The sequence below is a fragment of the Styela clava genome, chromosome 5, assembly GCF_964204865.1.
Source record: "Styela clava chromosome 5, kaStyClav1.hap1.2, whole genome shotgun sequence".
NCBI classification, from domain to species: Eukaryota; Metazoa; Chordata; class Ascidiacea; order Stolidobranchia; family Styelidae; genus Styela; species Styela clava.
Genome location: NC_135254.1, coordinates 6075737 through 6102489, shown reverse-complemented (window position 1 = coordinate 6102489; position 26753 = coordinate 6075737). Strand labels below are relative to the sequence as shown.

The 26753-nt window shown below is 36.2% G+C and overlaps 3 protein-coding genes and 1 pseudogene across 3 annotated transcripts; 3 read left to right on the top strand and 1 right to left on the bottom strand.

The window, feature by feature from the left end:
* Window positions 1-907: 907 nt before the first annotated feature.
* Window positions 908-7069, top strand: LOC120344076 (prolyl 4-hydroxylase subunit alpha-2-like). Its single transcript, XM_039413159.2, has 4 exons — window positions 908-1198; window positions 3673-3845; window positions 4641-4828; window positions 5268-7069. The coding sequence occupies exons 1-4, from the start codon at window positions 970-972 to the stop codon at window positions 6241-6243; spliced, it is 1566 nt and encodes a 521-aa protein (XP_039269093.2). The 5' UTR covers window positions 908-969; the 3' UTR covers window positions 6244-7069.
* A 309-nt stretch (window positions 7070-7378) lies between these two features.
* LOC120344073 (uncharacterized) lies at window positions 7379-18961 on the bottom strand. The gene is made up of 11 exons (XM_039413156.2): window positions 18741-18961; window positions 18000-18208; window positions 17421-17652; window positions 16214-16324; window positions 15055-15174; window positions 14244-14414; window positions 13080-13169; window positions 12621-12718; window positions 11427-11652; window positions 10178-10265; window positions 7379-9149 (listed from the first exon to the last, which is right to left on the bottom strand). The coding sequence occupies exons 1-11, from the start codon at window positions 18867-18869 to the stop codon at window positions 9010-9012; spliced, it is 1614 nt and encodes a 537-aa protein (XP_039269090.2). The 5' UTR covers window positions 18870-18961; the 3' UTR covers window positions 7379-9009.
* A 1267-nt stretch (window positions 18962-20228) lies between these two features.
* LOC120344102 (3-oxoacyl-[acyl-carrier-protein] reductase FabG pseudogene) lies at window positions 20229-22855 on the top strand (annotated as a pseudogene).
* Window positions 22856-23391: 536 nt separating this feature from the next.
* LOC120344079 (suppressor of SWI4 1 homolog) lies at window positions 23392-26228 on the top strand. The gene has a single exon (XM_039413162.2). The coding sequence runs from the start codon at window positions 23433-23435 to the stop codon at window positions 24837-24839; it is 1407 nt and encodes a 468-aa protein (XP_039269096.2). The 5' UTR covers window positions 23392-23432; the 3' UTR covers window positions 24840-26228.
* Window positions 26229-26753: the final 525 nt, after the last annotated feature.

Below are 26753 nucleotides of genomic sequence, written 5' to 3'. Positions count from 1 at the left end.
AATAGAATTTACATTCGATTTGTAGCTTTCTATGATGCCTATATTGCAAAAATTAAAAAAAAAACACGCACAAAGCGTTCAATATATAAAACGTGCGAATTACAAATTTAAACAACGATTCTGAACTATTCAATGTGTTTATTCTGAAAACAGCAATACCATTATGAAACTAATTCTTTTCCAAGACAGATATCGCAAAAAAAAGACAAAAATTGATTGACAAAACAAATATGACAACAAAAAGTGATTTGATTTTTTGCTTCAGTTTGCACGATGAAGATACAAGTCCGCAACATAAAATTAGTTTTTCAAACTCTGTATGCAGACATAGTCTTTCCTATCATAAAACTAACGTGCCCGCGGCTACACAAATCAACCATAAAATATAAACAAAGCTCGGATCACCTCAAACGTCGAATTCTCGTGGCAGACGGTACATTTAATTACTTTATCTAGTCGAGGATTTATTTCTAAATACAGCTAGTTTTATTCGGGCCTCCAAATTAGTATTTGGTTAATTATAATTATCAGCGTAATGTACAGCCGGAATGTGTATTGAGGGCAAGGGCGTATCTACGTAAAATGGCGCCCATGGCAAAGTTTACGTACATTGACCGACAATTTTTAAAGACAGTTATTAAATTGAGATGCTTTTATTATTATAAAGAGAGGTATTATTTAAGTAAAAATACCATTTTTAATTATTTTCAATTCGAAATTATTTAATTGAAACATTTTACCATGAATACTTTTCGTCCTTTTACTGATCGAGAATATAGAGATTTACATACTGAGAACTTGATTCAAGGTTTTTACAGAGGTAATATGCTCAGTTTATTACATGCATTGATCTGATTTGGTGAAATCAACTAGTCGAATGTATCGTCAAACATTTCAATTTTTTTTTTTTTTATTCAGTCTAAACAATTTTATGTCACAGTATTTGCAACAGACAATTCAGATAAGCTAATGTACACTCCACTAGCAATAATTTTCGTATTATCACAAGTGAGCCATGGACACTGGCATTCATCTGTCGGACAAATGGAAGATCTTATGCACGAGGAATTAAGCCTGGTGAAAAATATTGAGGAATACATTGCTAGTCGAGAGAAGAAGCTAGCAATGGTCAAATTTGTCGTCGATAGATTGAACGCGGAAGCGGAAGGAGCGGCTGTTGATGTTGAAAAATATCTGGGTAATATATTGAATATTTGGTTTCTGCGGTGCGGTATTTGGTTTCTTGTGCCGGTGGATCCGTATGCATATATTGCAAGGATGCTGTAGCAAGAGTAGAGATAACAATCCTAAGTGATTTAAGAGTCTTGCTGCACAATAACACAAATATATTTTTGTAACGTTTTGTCTGACCAAGGTCAGACTTCTTCAGACATACATAGTTTAACATAGTTGAATGTTAAACATATAGTTTAACATAGTTTTACATAGTTTAACTTAGTTTCTTTTGCCAAAATATCAGCGCTCCGGAAGTATTCGTATCAAGATGACGCACAACCTGAACAACCCTAACCTGGTTCACATACTATGTTCAGGTTGTGCGCCATCTTGGTACGAATACCTCGGGAGCACCAAAGTATCTAATGCGAATGCGTCTCATATAGTTGGTGTTTACGATGCTTGGGTCATTGGCTTTACGCGAGTTGGATTTGCCATATATCAAAGATCCAAATCAGTAGTTTCTAAATGGTGGGGAATCCCCCACAAGGAGGGCGTAGACAATTTTTTGAGAGGTCGTGATGCTAATTTGAAATAAATTTATTTGTCAGATTTGATTTTGCCCACCTTGTCTGGATATCTACATTTCTTTATTGTTTACATTTCTTTAATATGTACACGTATTTTCAACGTCGTTTTTGAATAAAACATACTTTCGCCTTACTATCTGTTATTTGTAGCCTATTGTTAGATAGTTATTTTTTAGGTGGGGCGCGAAACTTGCCAAATTCTAAAAGGGGGAGCAACTTAATGAGTTTGAAATTTAAATGAAAAAAACTTACGGGTTCCTGATATTTCTAATCGCCAAGTTAGACCGTATATCAGTTAGCTAGCGCAGGGCTGGGCAATTAGTTTTGGTATCGGGCCACATTGAATATTCAAAATGCAGTGGCGGGTCGGACTAAGTAGAGCCAATAGCGCGTTTTATTGTATTTTATTACATATTTAAATACGTACTATATATAAGTAAGTATATAAATAAGTACTATATCTATTGCATTCTGTTAGAATTTTTATTCAAAGCACATTTAATAAAACTAGTTTAAAACATAAATCTGGCGATTTCGAGACAATACATTGGATCAGAGAAACGGAACGCTTGCATAACAATGTCAATTTTGTCATTAATGGTGAAAAGTGAGTAACAATGCGGAATTAGGACCATGCCTTTGGTGGCCAAACATCGTGATTCATATAACTTTGCTGTCATCGTAGCATTTTTAAGATGAACAAGGTTCGCGGAAATTTTAATGCATTGGAAGGCGAGCTTAAAAGTCTGCTCTAAAATACCACGGCTATCTGCGGATTTAAAAATGGGAGATAAACTGCCGGAATATATATACTTTATATACTATGTCTATTTTTGCAATACGGATATATTCAAAATGCATTGATACGGGCACATTGAAATGTCTTGTTGTTTTCAACCTCACCCGCGGCTGCTTTGATAAAATATAAGCATTACAATTCTGAAATACCACCGCATTCCGCGGACATTAAAATGTGAAGTAACGTGCCAGATTATTTTTATTCGTGTTTTGCGATTTCGTGAATTCGACAAATCTGATCTGTTCCTGAAACACTGACTTAGCTCTGTTTTTAAAGATTTAATCTGTCGCGAGCCGTTTAAATCATAACTTGTTTCTGTTCAATTTTTAGTATTTTATATTGCCGCTCTAAATCTAGATTTAGGTTGCTTGCAGATTCACTCCCTTATTTATCTTTAGCATCTCGTCGCCGGCGATTATATAATAACTCGTTTTTTTCAATGGTTCCACAGTGTCGTATACAAGGCATATATATGTTGAGAAAAATTTGTGACTTGAGGAGACTAATCCCCGACGTAAAGGTGTTTACGTTCTGAATAACACCTCGAGATGACGAAAACAATCGGCGATTTAAAGGAAATTTAGTCGAATGGTATTATCGACTTTTTCATTGTTCTAAAAATTCATTTGTTCCCAATCAAAGTATAATATTTCATTGGTAAATAAAAAAAATTCATTGGTAAATAAAAAAAAAGTGTCTAAATCTAGATAAATGCTCACTGGCCGGATACAACGTTGCCGCGGGCCGGATGTAGCCCGCGGGCCGCAACTTGCCCAGGCCTGAGCTAGCGGGTCCGCAACAAAATAAGTGTTTCAAGCTATGAAAAAAGGTCTGATACAGAAAATGCCTTTTCACATTATGAAAGAGTTCAGGGTCTTTTACCCAGTACTGCTAAACATATTATTGAACCATGTTTACTTACAAACTATTAAACCAGTGGTTTTCAAACAGTGACGCGCGCACCTCAAAGAATTTTTGAAGTGGGGTGCGACTTAAAAAGTTCGAGAACCACTGTGACTAAATGGAAAATTATACGTTACTTAAGCTGAAATTTTCAATCAGAGGATCACACATTTCATTTTACAAAATGTTTTATTTTGTTTGCAGGTCATCCTGTCAATCAATATCTGCTACTTAAACGTCTGATAATGGGGTTTGAATTGATAGAAGATTTAATTGATAGAAATAGGACATTTGCTGATCATTTATCAACGATTAGGTCGAATATTCCGGACAAGGAAGACATTAAGGAAAGTGCGACTGCGCTAAGAAGATTGCAGGTAAGCTGCCAGATGTGATCATTGTCTTCCGCACACAGAAAATCACATAGAATAGGTTTTACATATTTATCCCGGGGGAGCAGAAAGTTGATAATACAGCTTAATCATATGGCGAACCACGGCCCCTCGTCCGATTAAATGTCCATGCCCGTTATGAGATTAGTTAGCCGGTTATTTTATTTGTTTTCAGAGGCAAGGACTTTCACATGTAACGCATTGTTCCTTGCTTGCTCTGGTACCGTTAGGGTTAGGAAAAGTCGAATATATTTAATCGGCAGAACCTGCATATTAACATAACTCTAACTTCTTGACATTTTTATCGGAAATGAGGCCCATGTTACCAAGAAATAATAGCTTTCTTCATCATCCTACTGCAAAACTTACCGAGTTATATACTTTGTCTGATATCTTCTTGAAAGAGCGTCAAGATAACAACCAATCTTTGCGCGAAGACTGATCATTTGAATATTTTCTGCGTCATTAAACCATTTGCACTCAGCATCAACTTTTTTACGTTCTGTTGCCATTGGTCTAATTATAATCAATTTATAGGCTCATTATTCGAGTGATTGTGAATTATATACTTGTTAGGTCATAATATAATTTAGTGTCTCAAAACAAAGTCTGTCACGTAAAAAATATAATCGTCAATACAGCTGTTCTGTTAATATAATTCAGTGAAGCGTCGCGGGCCTGATTATATTGCTTCGCAGGCCGGATCCGGCCCGCGGGCCGTAGTTTGCTGACCCCTGCTCTAATACAATATGTTACCTCAACACACTGATTTCAATTCAGGTTACTTACAAACTAGACATCCAGCAACTGGCAAAAGGCATCGTGAAGGATGCAGATAAGTCGCTATCAGCGGATGACTGTTACCAGATTGGTGAAGCAGCTTACCTTGACAAAGACTTCTATGGCTGCGCGTCGTGGATGGAAGAAGCATACAACAGGGTGTGGGAAGGGGATACATCACGTGGATGGTAAGCTACGAGAAGGGCGCCCAAAAATAGAACCCTTAGAACATATTATAATCTAGAGAGAACATAACTCTTGTGCAAAGCGTCCCGAATTGCTGAAACTTTTGGGTATAATCATAAACAAACAGGAGTTAACGTGTTAAATAAATATTTCTAAAAGTAATAAAGAAATTTTTAGGGATCACGCAATATATTTATCTGAAGACAATCGCACATGAAGTAAGTTTCATATTAGTTACGACGCTCTGATGAATGACAATCAATTTTATCAAACAACTTACTACGTTTATAAAAAAAACTTCTGTTTTGAATGATATTTCTATAAAACTGTGTTCAGAGCTAAGTTTGATGCTTCAACTAATTATATCGGTTGTACATAGTTAAATTTGTGCAGTAATAGATTATGTATTTTACCTTATTAATAATAATCATTTATTTTTAGGTTTGAAGTTTCCGACTATTTAGCATACGCACAATCAGAGCTTGGAAACTTTGAAAGAGCTTTTTCTTTGACGAGAGAACTTTTAACTGCAGAACCAGATAACGCTAGGTTACTAGCGAATTTTGCTCTTCTTAGTCAGCAAGTTGACGACCTTACCAAAGATGGCATCCAAGAAGGGGCAGTGATGGGCCCAGAAGACAAAACGGAACGGCAAGCATTGTACGAACGACTTTGTCGAGATGGTGGTGATCCTGTTCCGAGTGACGTAACAAAAAATTTAAAATGTTATTTGTGGCATAATAATCATCCTTTTATGCGTGTTCAGCCAATCAAAATGGAGGAACTGTGGAAGTCACCGTCAATTGTTCGTTTCTATGATATTATATCCGATAAAGAGAGTGACATTATTAAAAAACTTGCAAAACCAAAACTTAAAAGAGCTACAATCCTGAACGAGGAGCTTGGCGAAGGCGGTAAAAAGCCTGCAAAACATAGAGTAGGGAAAACTGCTTGGCTCACAGACAGAAAACACCATGTTGTTCAAAGGTTAAGTAAGCGGATGTCGGCCATAACTGGACTCGGACTGAAAACAGCCGAACCGTTACAGCTGTCGAACTATGGTATTGGGGGGCATTTTCTTCCTCACGTCGACTATCTTCGCGCTCATGAGCAAACGGATATAGAAAGAGATAACGGTCCGAGAATTGCAACTATTTTGCTGTATTTAACAAACGTGAAATATGGCGGCGCGACTGTATTTTTGCCGCAAAAACTTTATGTTGAACCAATCGAAGGGAGCGCTATCTTTTGGTTCAACATTTTAACATCGGGAGAATGTGATGAAAGAACACGACACGCTGCGTGTCCCGTACTTAACGGGATAAAATGGGTCGCCAACAAATGGATACATTCGAATGAACAAATGTTTACAAACCCATGCAAACTAGATGAAAGTGCAGATTATACGTTTAGCTAATTTTGTTCAAAGTTCATTGTTGTTAACAGAATTTACTCGGAGGAAGGGCAGCAGGTTGCACATCAGGGGTTCAAATTCCATGACCAGTCCACGTGTAATAAATCATTTTTAATTATTCAATAATTTTGGCCGATCTTAATATTGTGCACTCCCATTGTTTTGGTTGGTAGGTGGGTGCGTTTTTAACCTTGAGTGATGATATATTTCCAGGAATACCTGCAGTACACTGTTTGCACATTTACTTTTCGTGTACTTACGATTTATGTCAGGGGGAATAAAATACGTGAGCGCGTATAAAACCGATTGCCGCTCCCGAAGCATGTGCACCAAGATGACGCACAACCTGAACCTCGACCTGGTACACATACTATGTTCAGGCTGTGCGCCATCTTGGTGCACATACTTCTGGAGCTTAAACCGTTTGATATTTCGTGAATCATTTCCTGCTTTTCCGTTCGCATTCAAATATTATAAAACTACATATACCGGGTATGAAAGACATAAAACGGCCTCATCGCCAATTTCACTAATTCAGTTACCGATCCATATCAATATAGTAGCGTTGCTCAAACGGGGAAGAATTTTGTTGTTTTCGGGGAGAAAATATGGTGTTCCCGTAGTATGTGCACCAAGATGGCGCACAACCTGAACATAGTATGTGTGCCAGGTTAGGGTTCAGGTTGTGCGCCATACTACAGGAGCACCGAAAATGATGCCTCGTCTATAGTGTAGTTTTACTTATATTTGTTTTCATATTAGTGTACCTTTACTATTATCGTAATACATACTTATGGACACATTACGCAATTTTCAAACTGTGCGTAAGGTAATGGTTCTTTAAATATTGAACAAATCACGGAAACGGAGTTTGTATGCATATTTAGGGGGATTAAATTGATCCAGTATAGGCGAGGGGGCAATGTATGAAAAAGGTTGGGGAGCAAGAGCGCAGCCGTAGCCAGAGAATATCTTACTAACCCATATGTATGAGCTACGATGACGGTGGGAAGTCCCAAATCAACACGTGTATGATTATACCATGCCAGAGTCGCCGCTCGATCTTAATAAAAATACCGTAGTACAGATTTATAGCGCCATTTAATATGGGCTATAATAGGGTCCCCATATTTGAAAAAGCAAAATTCCGGACAGTGCATGACTATTTTCATGACCTCGTAGTAAAAAATATGCGCACGGTACGAAATAACAATGTTCCTTATTAGCAGTGTGCACAGTACGATTGCAGACGCATTAAAATTCCGGATTCCGGACATTTGAGCATTTTCTAAATTCTTCCCAGACGCAAAATTTAACCCTAAATTCCGGACATGACCGGAATTTTCCGGACGGTATGGCAACCCTAGGCTATTACAGCTTTCTTTCTGGAGATGAACAACCAAAACTTGCGTTTGGTCATACATTTTATTTTTCATAAAGTTACTCGTATGAAAGTACATATATCTGAATTTGTTAGAAATAGAGAATTGGATTTCGGAAGACTAAATAAAAAATATATTTCATTCTCAAAATGTATAAAAATTATAGCTATTGAAAATGTAGTTTCACAGGGAATAAGGTAAAAGTACTAGGAACCGATTGAAGAAGCAATATCACAGTAAAATACATATTCGCACTAAGTGAGGAATACTTTTGTAAAATTAATCTATGTAGAATAGTTCATGTGTTACAATAACGAGTAGAACAGTAGTAGAGTGTTGCAATTATAGCATTTAAGGTAGAATGCACATTGGGACACATTGCAAGAAGATCGGTCTGACAAGAGATCTGCTCTTTACCACCACGCCTGGCACATGAAAACATGGACGTCCCAAAACAAGGATGTCAGACAATGTAAAGGACATAGCGGACCTCAAGATGTAGCAGAACTGGGACCAATGGCGTCAATTTGTGTCGGCAATGACCATTCCGTTTGAGAGAGAAGTGGAATTGATATAAAATACGAATCTAGTTCTTGCATCGGACTAAGCTCGCTATTTTTGGGAACAATGCGTTCTTGTGTATGCATCCTGTTTCCAATACTAATAATTTTCAATATATTTTTTATCATAACTAGACGAACAAACAAATAAAGGTATTCATTCTTCGTAGGTCTGAATCTCATGAAATATTATACTTGAGTGAGTGAACCCAGCCCATGTCATGTATTAACCTGAATCGATCCTGGATAAATTAAGTGATCGTAAATTGGAGAATTTGGAATCTAAATAGGGGTGTATTCGGCACTAAGAACAAATTAAATGTGATGTCGTAGTATAAAAATGTGACACCATAATACAATTTGTTTTTTTGGTGGAGAACAAGATTTTGCCTATCCAAATTATTGCCAATGTCGAAGCATAAAAACTGCTGTTTTCAAATATATATAATTCCTATATTGTAAAAGCAATGGTACTGAAGCAAAACTGTACTGTTAAAGAGTTATTATCATACTTCAGTTTTTACTCTATTTTGTTTATTGATCTCTCGAACCGCCTCAAAGAGGGCCAATTCGTTGGGGGCACAAGCAAAGCCCTTCACCTATATTTGTGAGGACCAAATTGATAAAAAGTAATCAACTGTCAAAATTTTCATTCATTGATCGTAATGCACTTATTATTTTACTTTACTAAAATAAACGAAGAAAACCTGTTAAACAAAATTAGTTTGGTTGGGAAGACTTTGAAAAGGGACCATGGATTATTAAACTTAGATAACTACTAGTCAAGGTGGGGAAATGGAAAAAAATTGTAAAATTAAAAAAAAAAGTTATGAGAAGTTCACAGGTTGTTGTATACTGGGCATGTATTCTCCAAACTGATGTCTCTGCCAATGGGGAGGGCTTGGTAACGGAACGAAACCGTCGGTGTATTCAGCTATTTCTTGCTCATCTCCTGAGTCTACTGCTCCTGTGTTAGAAGATCAAAACTGTTATTGAACACGAAGTGGATCTATGTGTGTGTCTTCAGAAGGCTTTTACTTTTATTTTTTTTTTTTCAAATTTGATACAATGTTTGAGTTGTGTTTCCCAACTTATTTTCCAAGCGACCAAAATTTTCCGAAAAATAAATTTTGTAGAATCTTGTGATCCAAGGATATGCCCAAATACTGAATAGCATGTAGTACTTGTCTGGCCGTAAAATTGAATGACTGATATAAAACAAAGTAAGAAAAGCTGTGCTCGTTTGCCTTCGGCGAGTTCCTGGAAACGTTTAACTTAAAAAAATAAAATAAATGCTGCTGTTTTATACGCTGTTATACTTCCCACATATACAATTACTATTAAGCAACACTTCAAAACGAAATTTAAAATAAACGATAAAAGTTACTAAAAAATTGAATTGGTAACTTCTACTTTATATTTTTGAAAAACCAAGCGACCCAAAAAAATTTTCAGACGACCCAGTTCGGTATATTTCGCCACCCATAGGTAAGGAAACACTGGCATAACACGATGGCGCATCTTCATATGACATTTTGTACACGTTCCATACTTGAATAGTTGCATCACTTGTTAGAGGTGTGGGACATGACATTTTTTTAGTCACCACGATTCTTGTAACAGTTTGAGTGTCCCAGTCTTATAATAGTAAAACATCAAAAGATTAATTTCAGCAAATGGCGCGTTGTGCTAAGCGTTAGGAATATGCTCGCCACCGCACCTCTGATTACCCTGCATGGGTTCGCATGTTCGATTCCCTTGCTGGGATGAATATGTGCAAGAGGATTGCTAGACTCCTTCTTGCTGCCGCTGGTTATGGCCTTCTCTACCATCAAGTCCATGCATCTGAAACAATTAACTGGCCAACTAATTCCATACCTGACCTGGACTGGTAACTGGACAAGAGGCCGTGGTTCGTCATATGATTAGGCCATCTCAGCAACTTTTCTCCCCCCCGAAATAAATTTGTAAATCCTATCCTATCTGCATACTAACCTGTAGTGAAGATTTCTGTTCCTGGTCCGCTTGGTAAGGTATTTGTTGGGAGTGGAGGCCTCTTGCCTGAGCCACCTCGTATTGCAGGCTGAAATAGTATAATTCGGGTTAGATAACATATTAATCAAAGATTTAAATGTGCTAATGAGTAGGTTTCTGCGAGACTAATTACTTATTCTCCTTCTATGCCTTTGTGCCAATGGATCTGTATGCATATAATGCAAGAATGCTGTTGCAACAAAAGTGAAGGTCCTAAGTGATTCAAGAGTAGTGTGCAGCAAGACTCGTGCTGAATCACTTAGGAAAAATTCAATGCATGGTATTTTGTGTGCCGAACTCTAGAAACCATCACTCAGCCGTGTCAGCACAGTTGTTCAGAGGTTGATGCACCGTGGTGGGCGTTAGGGATATGTCTGCTATTTCAGCTCTGATTATCCTGCACTGGCTAGCAAAATCAAATCCTGTTAGAAGACAGCTGGACTCCGCGCTGCTGTAGGTTTGTTCAAGTAACCCCTGGTTGCTTTCGACTTTCCGATAATCTGAAGAGGGGCCGTGGTCTGTCTTATTGTTAAGCCGTATTATCGACTTTCATTACCGGGGGTTGTATATGAAACCCAATAATGTATATGCTCGTCCTTTGGTGCCACGGTGCTTTATTGGACACGTTTAGTGGCCATAACGATCGTTTCAAAATTTTGTTGTTATTGTTATTATTTGTCTCCGTCTCCATTTTTAAAAAATCGCTTTTCTCTTCGAATACTGGACCAATTGCTTTGATATTTTCAGTGGTTAAAGATAAAATTTTTCTCCAGAAGGCTATTACTTTTTTTTTTCGCTATGACGTCATCAAAATTATTGCCACTGGGTGGCGCTACGTGTCCATATATTTGAGCATAGCTCTCTTGTTTAAGAATCTTAATTAAAGTTGCAATGCATTATGACACTTTGTCTATGTTTGAGTAAATATTGAGAAAAAGGAAGTTATCAAGTTATCAAATAAAAAGTTTATAAAAAGCTACAAAACAACAAAATTACACTGTCCATTTTTTTTCAACAAAAGAATTATCCTATGTTTCTTACTGAGGAAATGGCTTTAGAATCTGGCCTCAATTAAAAAATTAGTCATTTGAATAATTCATAGTAGTCATTTGAAATTTATTTTGTGTCTCCCCCTAATAAATAGGTGAGAAATTACAGCAAATCAGTTACCAAATAAAAAAGAGAAAAATCCTAAATATATATTTCATACCAGAGGTTTATTAGGGTTCAATGGCCCTGCAGCAGGGGGCGGGACAGCTGACTGGTGAGGCGCGACCATATTGTCAGTTCCGTAACTTATCGAAGCATATTTTAAAGATGCAGATTGTTTCTGTAGTTGCTGACGAATGTAGCTTTCATCTTTCAAAGCATGGAGACTCGATCGCAAAACTGAGAACTTTTTCTCCCATTGTTTTTGAGTCCGTTGCAACCGAGATCTGAAAAAACGACCTCAGATTAGTTTATATTTCTAAACCTGGGTAAAAAAAAGCTGATAAAATGATTAGCGGTTCACATAACAGCTTGTCAATTAGAGCTTCCTCCACCATGCAAGTCCATGTACTGATATTTAATGGGAAGGGAAGCCACAGGGAAACAAAGCTGGTTAGGATAGGATTTACATATTTATCCCGGGGGAAAGAAAAGCCGATAAGACGGCTTATCCATATGGCGAACCACGGCCTCTCGTCCCGTTGCCATTCCAAGTCGGGTATGGGATTAGTTATATTGTTTGTTTTCAGAAGCATGGACTTGGTGGTGGAGAAAGCCGTAACCGACCAGCGGTTACGTGAACCACTCTACGGCGGTGAGGAGTACAGCAATCCTCTCGCACATAACCATCCCGCATGGAATTCGAACCCACGCAGAGTAATTAGAGGTGCGGTGGCGAGCGTATTCCTAACGCTTAGCACGATGAGCCACACCGCTGCGCCGGTTATCGAGCAGCGACACCCAAATGACATACAATTAAACCAATTTTTTACATTACCACTCCCAAAGAGATATATATAGACATAGCGATGGTTTAATGCAGGGGTGTGCAACTTCTAATACAAATAACTGTAAAACCATGGGCTGTACTTATTCAACATAGGCTTTCTAGTAGTTGCAAGCACAAAATATTTGGGTATTGATCTAATAACATGCGTTGTTCGCTTTGGACAAGCAACTGGTATGGTATTTCAACGTCATAGTCAAAGGATCTGGAATTACTCGCATGTGCCATATTAAAGTAAATTAAAAACTCGTTTCGCTGGTCATACATCATCCAAAATTGACACTTTCCTGCGGGTCGCACAATTTTTCCTTGTGTTTCGCAGGTTGCATGCCCCTGCATTAATGCATTCTTGATCAGATCCTGGTTCAGAGTGACAGTGCGAAAATAAAACAGATATAAAGAACTCACTTCAGAACAGAGACTTCACTTTGTTGTTGTTGTAGAATCAGCTCGACTGATTTGGTTTCTTGAACTTCACGTTTATGTTTCTCAACGGCTTCTCTTTCCTGGAATAAAAGGTAATGATGGTTGCTACTTAGTGTTTTGTACTAACATATTGTCAACGCTGATCAAAACATAGATTACATTACTGACAGATATAATTGCAAATTACGATGAAATTCATAATATTCTCAACAAAACAACTTGGCTACTTTTCAAGTCGGCTTTCTAATCAAATGTTGAAGCCATATTTATCAAATTATTTCTTTTAAAAAGCCAACGATGTTTGTATATCAATTTCACATATTCTCCTCGTTTTCTCAAATAATTTTTTTTTTCAAGACTTGTTGACTTTCGAGTTAAAGCCCTTAAAGTGAGGTTATGACAGCGCGAGTGCCATCTTGATCAAGCATTTCTCTTGCTTACCTTCGCCAACATCCTTTCATATTTCTTTCTTTCTTCTTCCAGAAGTCTTTGCTTCTCCAGTTCAGCTTGTTTTTCTATTTTTTCTTGGTCCTGTGGAATGCAATAAGAAGTTTCGAATTTTGGCATGGTATATAAACCGGAAGGAAAAAAATTTCCAAGACTTTAAATGAGGTGATGAGTTATGAGCTAATAAGCTTAAGCTAATAACACACATATGAAAATTCAGGTTATTTGTCAAAACTTGAAGTGAGGTTTGAAATGAGAAATAAAAGTACATGGGAAAACTCACTTTGTGACATAGAATACGAGAATATCGATTGGAAACCGAAGACTTATCGATCGAAACTGCGGTTTCGAATCATGACTCTATAGTGACACCGCGTGTCCCATCACTAATTAATTAATAACTCGCTAATTATACGACATAATTCATCCAAAATCAATAGGCTTCTTTCTGGTCGGAGATATGATGAATGCACATGCAAAATTTGGAGCTGATTCAACCACGCCTTCGAGAGATATCACGTGCATCTAACAGACAGACAAACACACAGACAGACAAATACCTATCAACATACCTAGCGATCTTAAGATCGATAAGCAAGTAAAAAAGATGATGAGATACTGCATAATTGGGATTTGCGCTTGAGAGCGATGCAATAATATATGTCTGTTAAGCTGTTATTATAAGTTAACTATGTTCTCATTTGGGTGAGCGAACACGTACTACTTTATTTCAGAAAACCTTTCCATCCAAAATCTGCGCATTTTATATTCAGTTTTATTTATTATCGATCTTAAGATCGGTAAGTATGTTGATAGGTATTTGTCTGTCTGTCTGTTTGTTTGTCTGTTAGATACTCGCGATATCTCTTGAAAGCGAGATTGAATCTGCTCCAGATTTTGCATGTGCATTCATCTTATCTCGGACCAGAAGCCCTATGATTTTGGGCGAATTATGTCGTATAATTAGCGAGTGATTAATTAATTAGTGATGGGACACAAGGTGTCACTATGGAGTATGAGCGCTTTTTTGGGGGATCCCCTAACTTTCGATTGATAAGTCTTCGGTCTCTGACTGATATTCTCGTTTTGTTCTTATCAATTATTTTATCATCTATTATGCTGATTATGAAATCGAAATAAACTTATACTTATACCCACCGCAAGCATTGCTTTTTGAGCATCCATCAGTTTCTTCATTTCATCGGCCATATTTTCTTGCATCGAGTTTTTCATTTTATCGACGTCTTTTTTCCATTCGTTTTGATTCTTCTCGAGTTCTTTCTTGAGATCTTCTAATTTCTTAGCAAGTTTGCGAGAAGTTTCTTTTTCCTTTGAAAAAGTTGAAAATTTGACTCGCTCGGAAAACAGCTAAAGACCTCACAACAAAAAATATCCATACTATAACTTACTTTACTACTTGATTTAATAGTCTTGCTAACACACTAACACAAATGTATTTCTGTAATGTTTCGTCTGACCGGGGTCTGACCAGACAACTTACTTTATGAAAATTTAATATTATCTTAATTCAATCGTAATATCTTGGACCTATATATTTCTGAGTCTAGCGATGAATTTTCAAGAAGTACAAAACGGCGCTCCAGAAGTGTGTGTACCAATATGGAGGTAACTAATTTTTTTCGCCTATTTTACATCAAATTGTGTGAAGGGACTGAAACCTACGGGCATAGGGTATATTCACTTGGCTAACACAAACAGTCCCAGAACAGAATATGGAAAATCGGAAAAAAATTATGGCTTAACCCTGACCAGGTACACATACTACGGGAGTACCATTGTCTTAATTCAATCATAATTTCTTGGAGCTGATTATTTCTCAGTCTATCAATGAAATGTTTGAAAAATATAGAAAACTTCTGAGATTCCTGGAGCATGGCAAGACTTTTCAAAAACTCATTTTTCTATTTTCATTTTTGAATAGAAAATAATTATTACAAAATCTTGATACCTTTTCTGTTTCAGCTTTTTGATCTTCAACGTCCATTTTCAGATTTTTTATTTTTTCCTCTCTGAGTTCGACCGAATCTTGAAGTTCATCAACTCGACTTGTTAATTGAGATATTTCCGACTGAAAATTAAATGTTTTGATGGAAAAAGTTTACTCGAAGCAAAGCGAGTTATTTTAGCTACTGCCAAACCAAATTTTTTTTATTTGGATCAAGGAATAAATTTCTCATATAAATTGGGCATGAGATAGAAAAGGTTAAAAACCAGAGTGTTTCATGCGACCCATTTGTTTCTGCTGAAATTACAACTATAGTTTTCATGGACATAAATTTCGTTGGAAATACCGATAAAAATAACATCATGACTCAATCGCTACGCTGTGCTTCTTATTACTATATAAATGTTAGCCTAGCTGTTCCGCCTGTTGGACTAGCTTTTGTAAATAAACTGTTTTTTTAAGCATACCGGTACTTTTTCATATTAAGTTTTAAGCCTCCGGCCCAGTAACCAAATAGATTATGTGTAACTGACCCCACTCAGAAAAGTAATTGCCCTCCTGAACTAAATGATACACATAAAAACTTTCGCAATCACTTGATTTAGGGTTGCATATTAGTAATATTGGGGGAGAAAAGAATCAAAACAAAATTTCAAAATCGGGTGGCCCCAAATTTCATTAGTGTCAATGTTGATTAAGACAAGGGTGGAAGCATATATTGACGACCCTCGTAAAACCTTGTATCATACGGTTGTACTGCTAACACTCATTAATTTACCAGAACATTTGGTTTGTTTTTTTATTTTTATGTGCTTCTGGTTTGACGATAAACATATGAAATAAACCTTCTCTCTCTTAATCTCTTTTCTCAAATTTATATAAACTTCTGCAAAAAGTTTAATTTCAAATGAACCTTCAGATCTAGCTAAAGGCCCCCAAAACTCTCAGTACCCCATTGTTATTATATGATCTCGCAAAAAATGTTAACATTTTTAACGTCTTTTGTTTTGGTAATAAATGGTGATCAGATTAATGGGTTCATTTATTTTGGGACACGCTTTATATGTGTGCATTGTGTTTCTGGTTCGACAATCCACATATCAAATAAACCCTTTCTTACTCAATCTTTTTTCTCAAATTTATACAAGAGAAAAAAAATTACCTGTAAAGCTTCATTCTGTGCCAGTGCGGCATCTAATTCAGCAGTATCCATTACAATTTCAGTAACTTCTGGCTTTGAGGCAAGTTCGTTCCTCAATTCTTCCATTTGCACCTAAGGAAACAAAGATCAGTGTTAAATGATAATTCAATCTCAAATAATTCAATAATTCAAATAAATCTTATGTTTTTGTTCACAGTAATCATTACTGTCATGTCATTATTTCATTGCATCCCTAACTGGTCACTTGTATAAATAATGTTCATTCAGCTGTGCAGTCTTTCCGTGATGATATGTTGATCACAGGGTCTGTCTGTTTGAGCTATTTACTTTAATAATAAACTTTTATTAGAATTATCATAAAATTATTTTATAAATCTGTTTTAAGACCTATTCTTGCAGGCTCAAGTTGAAAAATAATTATCATTTGAGTTTTGTTTAAGAAAAATTTTGTCCATTGAGTTTTTAATAATCTTGGTTCTTCTGGACTTCAACTTAAGGAAAATTTTGGCTCCAAGTCAATGCATGTGAAAACAAATAAATGGCTAACCAATCCCATTCCAGACTTGAACTGGTAACCAGACGATGAGCCGTGGTTCGCCATATAATTAAGCCGTCTTATCGTCTTTCCTCGTTCTCGAGATAAATATGTAAATCCTATCCTTACTCCAGGCTTATAAAACTACAAACTCCTCCTTCTTTGATAAAATGCTAGTTAGACTTAATGCTTATTGTTTTCGAGTACAATAATTTGACTTTGATTAATACCATTGAATGTCTATGTATCCAACTCTGTCACCAATAACCGGTATTGGTTTTACCTTTATTTATTAATTTTTGTATGTATAGTGCATATTTTTTTCAGCATGGTAAAGAAATAAATTACCTCCAGGAATTTCAGAATTATGACTCCGTCAGGTTTAGATATATAGAGTGTCCATAAGTCTCAAAATTTTTAAAAATTGCAAAAAGAATTTATCGATACTATATATTGTTTTGGCCCTCACAGATGTAATGAATGAAATAAAAATACTTGAACAACTACTTAAAAAACAACAAACCTAGTTAAGATATATTGAGAACTGACTTCATATTGAAATTGAAATTGTGAAGGGACTTTATTGACACCCGGTATGACTTGACGTGGAAAACATGCCAAACCTTGACTTAACAGACCTAACGCCAACAAGCAAGCCATTCTATTTCTTACCTCCATCATTTGAATAATTGATTGGTTTCTTTGTAATTCAGCCTCCAGTGCTAAAACTTTGTTTCTACCAGTACCCGATGGCGTTGTAGGGACAAGTTTGACCCCGAGTTTTTCATCGTAATATTTCTTGTATTTGATTGACATTTTAACGAGAGCATCTTGTAATTGTTGTTTAAAACTGCGCCGAACTACGCTCACTCTTTCCTCATGGATTCTTTCCATTTCTACAATTCTGAAAATAGATAAAATCTTGTGTAAGAATTTGTTTATATAATTTTTTCATATTTATCCCAGGGAAAGGGAAGGCATAAACAACATTTTTATATATCATATCAGACTAAAACACAATATTTGCGCCTTTATGAATAAGATTTTGCCCTCAAAACGACAATTGCTTGAAAAAATCTAAATTTAGTCCATTTAGTAAACTTTAAAATGACACTCAATCAGTAATTCTTACAATACTTAGGGTCGCCAGTTTCCGCAACTCATGCTTTTTAGACACATTTTACATCAAGTTTTCGTCAATGTTTGATTGGGAATCCAACCTATGTTTTTAAGATATCAATTTTTACTTACTTCTCTTGCAATTTAAAATGTAAGCTTTGTGCAGTGTCCTCAAGATCTTTAATGTATTTTGCTTTTATGAATTGTTTGTGAAAATGTGAATCTCGTTTTAATGTTTCCATTTCTGATACAAGTTCTTGAACTGTTTTTGTCAGAGTTTTCAATTCTAGGATTTCTGTTTCAACTGTTTGAGTGGCGTTGTCTGCTCGCATGAACCCAATCTGAAAATGAAGATAGAATAATCTTTTATTTTGTTTGTGGGTATGATATCTTGTTGCAGTTGCAGTCAATAAGTATTGAACGCCTATTGAAAGGCTAAGAATAAAACATACATAAATATATTGTATTATAGTCAATCCACGTTTCTGGAGAAAATAAATAACTGAACTAACTAATCCCATACCCGGAATGAACTAGTAATTGGACGAGAGTCTGTGGTTCACCATATGGTTGAGCCGTCTTATCGACTTCCCTCTTCCACGGATAAATTCTATATAATTGGAATTGTCATGAATAATTTCAAATGCAATTACTTTGCTAGATTTGGAACTGTGGAGGAAAAGATGTGTAATGGATTGCTGGAATCCTTGCCGTAGGAGGGTCCAGTTATACAAATAACTGGCTAACTAACCCGACATGGACTGGTAACCAAACCAGAGGACATGATTCACCACACCATAAGCTTAAACTGTCCTATCAGTTTTCCTCTCTTGCGATCAATATAAAAAAACTTATTCTAATATGAAATACAACCTGCAGACGATCGGCCAGTGAAGGTCGGAACAGATTCTCATACTCATCTCCTATTGCTTCATTCATCAACAAATCCTCTGGAGATTCTGATTCAGTAGTATTCGATGGAGTTAGAATACTCAGCGCCATTTTTTTTTTTTTTTTATATCGTAAAATCGTTCTAGTTTATTTGTTACATTTTGGTATTAGAGATCCTGAGATGGAATCAACTATAAAACGACTGATCTGTATTAAAGTATGAACAAAATTTGGCATGGTGGTTATCTATAAAATGGAAAAAAGGGGGCAAAGCTATTTTTACGTTACATTTCTGGACCTTCATTTCTAACAAAACGCAGTGTGAGTGGACACTAATTGGGAGCTAGGCTACTCCTTTCAAAATATTCCTTTCTGCTCTCCATCCTACCCACCAGTTAGAATTAGGCATCAGAATTTGAACCCAACATCCTCAATATTTTGAAAGTCGCAAAAGCAGGAGTTGAATAGTAAAAATCGCCACTGGGGTCAAGAAAATCCAAGACGCATTACTTTAATTGAGCAAGGCTTCGTATTACAGTATGGTATTAGCAGCAGCTGCTCTGCAGCTAGAAATATTTGCACAAATGGCAGAATGGGGCTGAGGCTAACTTTCGGCTCAAACTAGATACCTTTTTGGATACTTCATGGCTCTCTCAATTTATTTATCAGTTCAATCAATTATTATGCTATGCTATGCCGAAAGAAAATGACTGATTAATGATTGAAGGAATGAAAATTGACTCATATAAGTACGGTAACCTGAATTTTTTTTTATTTGGATCTAGAAGGCACGAAGCGTCAATGGTTCCGCACGAATAATTTCGCTCATGACAACGGGTCTTCTCCGGATATTTCATGGTGAATGCCAACATTGAATATCGAAATAAATTGCCCCTATAAGATTGTATCACGTTTTCATAGTATGACTACATATTCTATCAACACTGTTAAATTAATAGATAACCACGGCCTCCTTGGGGCCATTTCGGGTGAGACAAAGTTGTTTTCAACGCCTCGAGCGGGTGTATGCATTTCCGCGGACAGTGACTTGCTTGCGTTTTTTTACAAGATAATATTTTATTAGAAGTACATATAAATAAATCTAAATTTTAGTTAAATATTCGCACAATACGGGACAAAAAATATAAGTAGAACAAAAATACATTCCAAGACCGAGTAACCGGATCCGGTGGAAATTTTGATTGACAGATGTGCGGTACCTCACAAAGGCACGTGTGCCATTCTGGTTATCTGGATCTCTCTTGCTGCTTTTGCTTATTGCAGTTGTTTGTCATACTGTCATAAGTAGGCTAAGTTATTAGCGTCAAAATGTGGAGGTTTAATGTGCAGTTAAGCACACATTTTTATGTCTTATTGAGAGGCCATAGAAAGCGAGATTAAACTTATACTTATTGCCAATGCTGCGATGTCCTATTGCCATATGTTTAAGGATAAATTCGTTATTTCAGCTAAAATTCTTAAAAAAGGGGAAATTTTTTATTGCAAGATTCCCCAAATTCATGATTTGGATTGATATAGGGCCCGTTGTAATTAGAGAACAGATGACAACCAAAATATAATTGGATCGATGATATATGGTAATTAGTATTCCAAACTCGAATCAATACCGGTAATGGAATCGATATCACCATACACATATTCGTATATATAGGATTTCAATCGAATATTTAGGAGGGTTGGTATTTGGGAGTCAAGTCGTGTGCTCGAAGGAGAGACGAAGAGGCAAAAGCCTCGTCTGGATCGGATCGAAGTCATTTCGTCATGTCTTCATCGTTTGTTCTTTGTTATTATTTACAACATTAAAGTCTTCTACAACGTTCAACATGTTCTTATTTGCAAAAAAAAAAATGGTGATCTCGAACAAAGGATAGCAAGCCTTCTGATGTGGAGTCTAAATCGCTAAAGGTCACCCAACAAAACAACGGTAAAGATGGTACAGCAATAAAGGTACCGTTATCACAGCATAAGGGAACAATGGTACAGATTCAGAAAAGAATCAGACGACGGATAAAGACACACAATGAACAATATGAACTTCTGTTTGAAATCAAAAATACAAGGTGAAAATTGTATCAAACTAAATTATACTGATGATGTAAAACTACGAAAGATGTTCATAAAAGACATGGCTGAAATGCATTTTTGTTGTTAAAAACAACAAAGCAGTAATGAATGACCGAAAATCGATGAACGTAAAATTATTATTCATTAGTTAGTTTGATTTGGTTGCATACTATTTTTTTCTTACTGGAACATTTATCTTACCACGTCTTTTCTCAATTTTGTAGTCTTTTTTTAAGGTCTTTGGCCTTATATAGTCAGGTGGGGGTTAGGAATGACATATGCAAAAATTGTTGAGCCAGGCCAACTAGAAGTGCATTAGGTACTAAACCATACCAGTCCCGCTGTTTGTTGTCATTTTTTGTAACACCATAATGGAGTTCAAATAATTTATATTTAAACTGGATGTGATAGGTCTTTTTTCTTAATCGTACTGACACAGTCCTTGTAAATGTACATGTTTTTTGGTGAGTGATTCCCAATGCAGCAATGACAGAATGAAGTATGTGTTACAATATTCATTTACATACATATTCAGATATTTACTTGCTTGTTTTCCATGTTGAATTGAAGTTAAGCATTTTCTAAGCTGTGTATTAGAATAAATATTGCACCAAGTGTACTCAAAATATATATTACCTACAGAACTACTAGCATTATTTCGCAATGTCTATAAACAGTTGATATTAATATGAATTTGAAAATTTCAGTGTGTGTAAAAATATGATATCATTATCTGGGAAGATTGGTGTAATAACTGGAGCAAGTTCAGGAATTGGACGAGCAACCAGCATATTATTTTCAAAACTTGGAGCTGATTTGTGTCTGGTGGGAAGAAATGAAGAAAATTTGAAAAAAACTGCTGACGAATGTGAAAAAAATGGATCGAACGTCATTAGTGTTGTAGCAGACGTTACCTCTTCAAATGGAATAGATAAAATAGTTTATGAAACGACAAAAAGATTTGAGAAAGTCAATATATTAGTTAATAATGCTGGAATAATCAAATCAGGAACAATTGAAAATACGACTCTCACTGATTTTGATGATATAATGAACATCAACACAAGATCTGTGTTTCAGTTGATGCAACTCTTCCTTCCACATCTCGAAAAGACGAAGGGTTCTATTGTAAACGTTTCAAGCGTGAATGGAATACGTTCATTTCCCGGTGCGCTTGCGTACAATGTATCAAAAGCTGCATTAGATCAGTTGACACGATGTAGCGCACTTGAATTAGCGCCCAAAGGTATAAGAGTAAATTGTGTAAATCCTGGTGTAACGGTGACAGAATTACATAAAAGAAGTGGAATGGATGAGGCCGCGTATAAAACATTTCTTGAGCGGACAAAAACCACTCATGCTCTCGGTCGTCCTGGGAAAGCGATTGAGGTTGCAGAAGCAATAGCGTACCTTGCGTCTGATTCCTCGTCTTTTGTCACAGGGATGAGTTTACCTGTGGATGGAGGACGACATGCAATGTGTCCAAGATAATTCTTTCATTAAATACACAACTTCAATTTGAACATTTTTAAATTGTTAATGATGGGCAAAACTCAATAATATTATTGGCTCAACTAAATTGGCCATTTTTAACTAAAGAGTATTTGAATTTGTGTATGGTTAAACATTTTTATATTGCCAAATAAATAAAGTTGGCTTACTTCATATTATATTAAATTTTCTAATAATATTGGTATTTAATTTTCTATTAATTTGTACTACTGCATGTGTATTTCTGATATCATTGGATATGCCTGTATGTGGCTTACTGCTTTTTTGACTGCATCAGATTTTAGTTCTCTCTTTTCATTTTAAGTCCTCTCGTTAAGTTCGGTCAGTTCTTGATTTTTTCCCCCCCATATTCTTGTCAAATCTTCCTAATAGGTATTGGATCAGATTATTTTACTGTTAAAAAAGTTTCTTTTAAATATGTCTAATTTAAACAACCATCTCTGCTATACAAATTTACTGTGTTTATTTCTTTTAGATTTATATGTTTATGAAATGGGTTATGATATACAATATTCTTGGTGAATTCTGGTGATTAATCTACTGGGCCTAATTGTTTTGGTGTTGCAAGTTAAATAACTTAGGTTCAAATTCCATGGCCACCACCTTGGTTCTAGAAAATAGCAATATACCCAACAAAAAACACTCCTTTCAATACATAGCTAGCTGTTCTCTAACATTTCAGCTTATGTGCTGGCATAGAGTATTGCAGCGGTTCCTGACCTTTCTGCCAGAGACTTAGCACTTATGGCCCCCTGTTTATCATTCCTGTGGTATTATGATCAGCATATTTCATATCTCTTATGTTCAAACATTTCATGCTCAACAAAGTGAAAACACCCGGTATAATAAAATAACCTTATCAAACAGTGAAGTTAGGAAGAACGGGGAGTTTTCTTGTAAAGAGAAATGTAAAAAAATCAACTCTGCGCGTATTATTGTGCCCCCATCCATGCTATGGCCCCTTTGCAAACTTCAGTAATCATAAAATTTTAGTTATTCTTGGGTTTTTTAATCATTGTTTCAATTTCTCTATTTTTGTATATATACTGATTTATAAATAGAATATAAACCGCTATAATGGCTCGGAAAAAGAAAGGAAAGGCGAAGAAAAATGCTTCGAAAAACGCTTTGCGAGAAATTGAAGAAATCAGTCGTGCTCCCCATTCATTTGTATTCGAAAGAGGCCATGTTGGAAATAACGTATCAACTTTAGCAAAAGATATGAGACTGGTTATGGAACCGTATACTGCTACAAATTTAAAACTTCGTAAAAAGAATGTTTTAAAAGATCTTGTGTCCATCGCGGGTCCATTGAATGTCACAAACTTTATTATGTTTAGTAAAAGTCCAAATGGGACGAATATGAGGATTGCCAGGCTTCCCAGAGGTCCGACATTATATTTTCAAGTTACAAAATACAGTTTAAATCATGATATTGTATCAGCGTTGAAACGACCTCAAACTTCTGAAGGACAATTTAGACACCCGCCATTACTAGTGCTTAATAATTTTAAAGACACTCCGAACAAATCCGATGAAAATAAAGGCAACTTTGAAGTGAATCCACGAAAGCTTTGTGCCACAATGTTACAGAATATGTTTCCTTCTATCAACATCCACAAAGTCAAATTAAATCAAGTCAAACGTTGCGTGTCCTTCAGTTACGACCAAGAAACGGATCTAATTGAATTCCGACATTTCAACATCGCTGTAAAACCAATGGGAATGAGTCGACGGTTGAAGAAACTTGTTGCTCGAAAAGACTTACCAGATTTGAGTAAGTATAGTGATATTAGCGAATATCTCACTCAAAAACCAGGAGAAGGGAGTGCGTCTGAGTCCGAAGCTGATCCCGACGGCCCACATAATGAAGTTGAGTTACCTCCTACGAGTGTTTCAGGGAAAGACGATTTGCTGAACCAAAAATGCGCGATACGGTTGACTGAACTTGGTCCGAGAATGACTTTGAGGCTCATTAAGTGTGAAGAAGGGTTATGTTCTGGCGATGTTTTGTATCATAGCTTGATTGACAAGACAAAAGATGAATTGGAGGAAACGTTGAAAAAGAAAGCAGAAAAGAAAAAGCTGAAAGCTAAAAGGAAAGCTGAACAAGCAAAAAATGTGGCAAAAAAGCAAGAGGAAAAAGAAACTTTAAAGAAAAAGTCACTCGCTGGAATGAAACGAAAGTTAGAAGAAAATGAAGATAGCGACGACGATTTTGAACCCGAGACCCCAAAGTTAGAACAGGTTGATGATGACGCAGAATGGTATAGAAAGGAAGTTGGACAGGAACCTGACAAAGAAACGTTTGCAACCAGTGAAGTGACTAAAAAATTTGGTGGAAAGAAAAGAAGAAAGACCGGTAAAGATTCAAATTTCAAAAAGCCAAAGAACACAGCATTCGAAGGTCAGAAGAAGTTCAATAAATCGAAGGTGTTTAAGAAAAAAGCTTCATTTGCAAAAAAGAAGAAAACTGTTCGTTGAAAACAGACTTAGCGACTGCAGAATAGCTGTTTGCCTGGATCTACTGCTGAACTGCAGTAAAAATGGCCCAAAGTAGTCCAGGGACAATATATAGGGTGTCCATAGAATAAATTTTTTAAAACTGCCAAAGGGAATTTATCGATACCATATATTGTCCTGGCCCTTACTGATGTATTAAAATAAAGTAAAAATACTTGAACAATTACTGAATGAAAAACAACAAACCTGGTTAAGATATATTGAGAACTGACTTCATTGAAATTGTAAAGAGAATTTATGGACACCCTGTATCCATTCCCTACTAACATAATGTACATTATACTTCGTATGCTTGTATCTCATTCTGCCTTTAAAAAGTCATTTAACGAAACGAATACATCTTCCAAAGACTGTGCCTATAAGTCCTGCTCATATTTTCTGCTGTGGATGAGTCAAGACTTCTGTGGGGATTTAAGCTTTAAGCATCATGGCATAAGAAAATGTTTATCCAGACTGTGATAGAACAGCATTGTCCCTCTTGGAGAATGATACTAATATTTTGTGCCCAATGCATGCTTTTGACTCCTTATTTCATTCCGAGGACCTGATAGGGCTTGGACCTAAGTCAAGCCTAGTTTTGGGAAATGCTTCTAAATCCTTTAACCCTTTCCATGCGATTTTTATTTTTTATTAAATAATCGTATTTGCTACGCCGACTTTATGCATTTGTACCCCCACAACTAATCGATCGACTAACGAAAAAGTAATGATCCTCTGCTGCCCACTGACGGCTCGTTGGAAAGCTTATTTAAAGAGCTTGCAATTGGCGATTAAAAAAAAAATTTTTTTTTAAAGGGGTGGTCTGAGTCACAAACCGGATAGAAAACAGGCATTTTTTTTCTTGGGTGTTGAAACTTTAAACCGTGATAAAAAATAGAAATATTCGCTAAATCCTTTACTGTTACCGCTTCTTGGTTGGCAAACAATAGCATAATATTGCTGTAGCAATTTCGTTATCTAACTCAAAATACTTTGGTAGATGGAAGGGATAATATGTCTTCTATTACCACCAAAAAACACCGAAATTTGCATAAATTTCAAAAACACTCCCGCCGCAAATAAAATTCCCATGGTTTTTTCCATGAGATTTTATGTCGGTTATGTTAATCTTGAAGAAGACTTCTTATCAATAAACTAAAACCCGGAAAAACTAGACCAACAGTTTGCGACCGATTGCTAAATAAAACAGTGGAGTACATCAACGTACCCGTCGCAATCTAGCGAGTTTTGTCGTAGATACGTACGTATACGTGCCCACCGCACGGAAAGGGTTAACAGCTCAATCTTTGCTGCAAGTTGCAACATATTGTACATTCACAGGCATGTGTTTAATAAATTGATAACACTGGATTTGATGTTCTTGATATGTTGCGATTAGAGATTCATAATTTTGCGGCTTCTTGACAATTTATCAGAGCGTCAACCACATTAATTACTTTGATTTCCAAGTTATGTCTAGTTATCGTCTGGACAAGTGGTCGTCAAACAAGGCCCACAAACAATTTTTTGGGTGGCCCTCTTAACGACTTCACACTTAATGTACAAAACAAAAGTTGCTCACTGCACACAGTATATGTCATAACAATGGCTGCTGCATGGCTCTTTTGTAGCCGAAGGTGCCTACCGTTAGTGATTAGCGCAGAAATAGGAGTGCAGTTACATCATAAAGTTTAATATAATTATCGCTTTAATACTATAATAACTGCTTTAGTCCCACTACACTGTTACAACTCCGAGTGAATGGAAGCTTGTAAGCTTAAACACTGTTAATTTTGACATCCATATACCAACACTATTTTACATTGACGAGGCGGCATTTAAATTCTTTAAGGATCTTAAATTCAGTTAGGCAGATTCTTAGTCTTGGAGTGAACA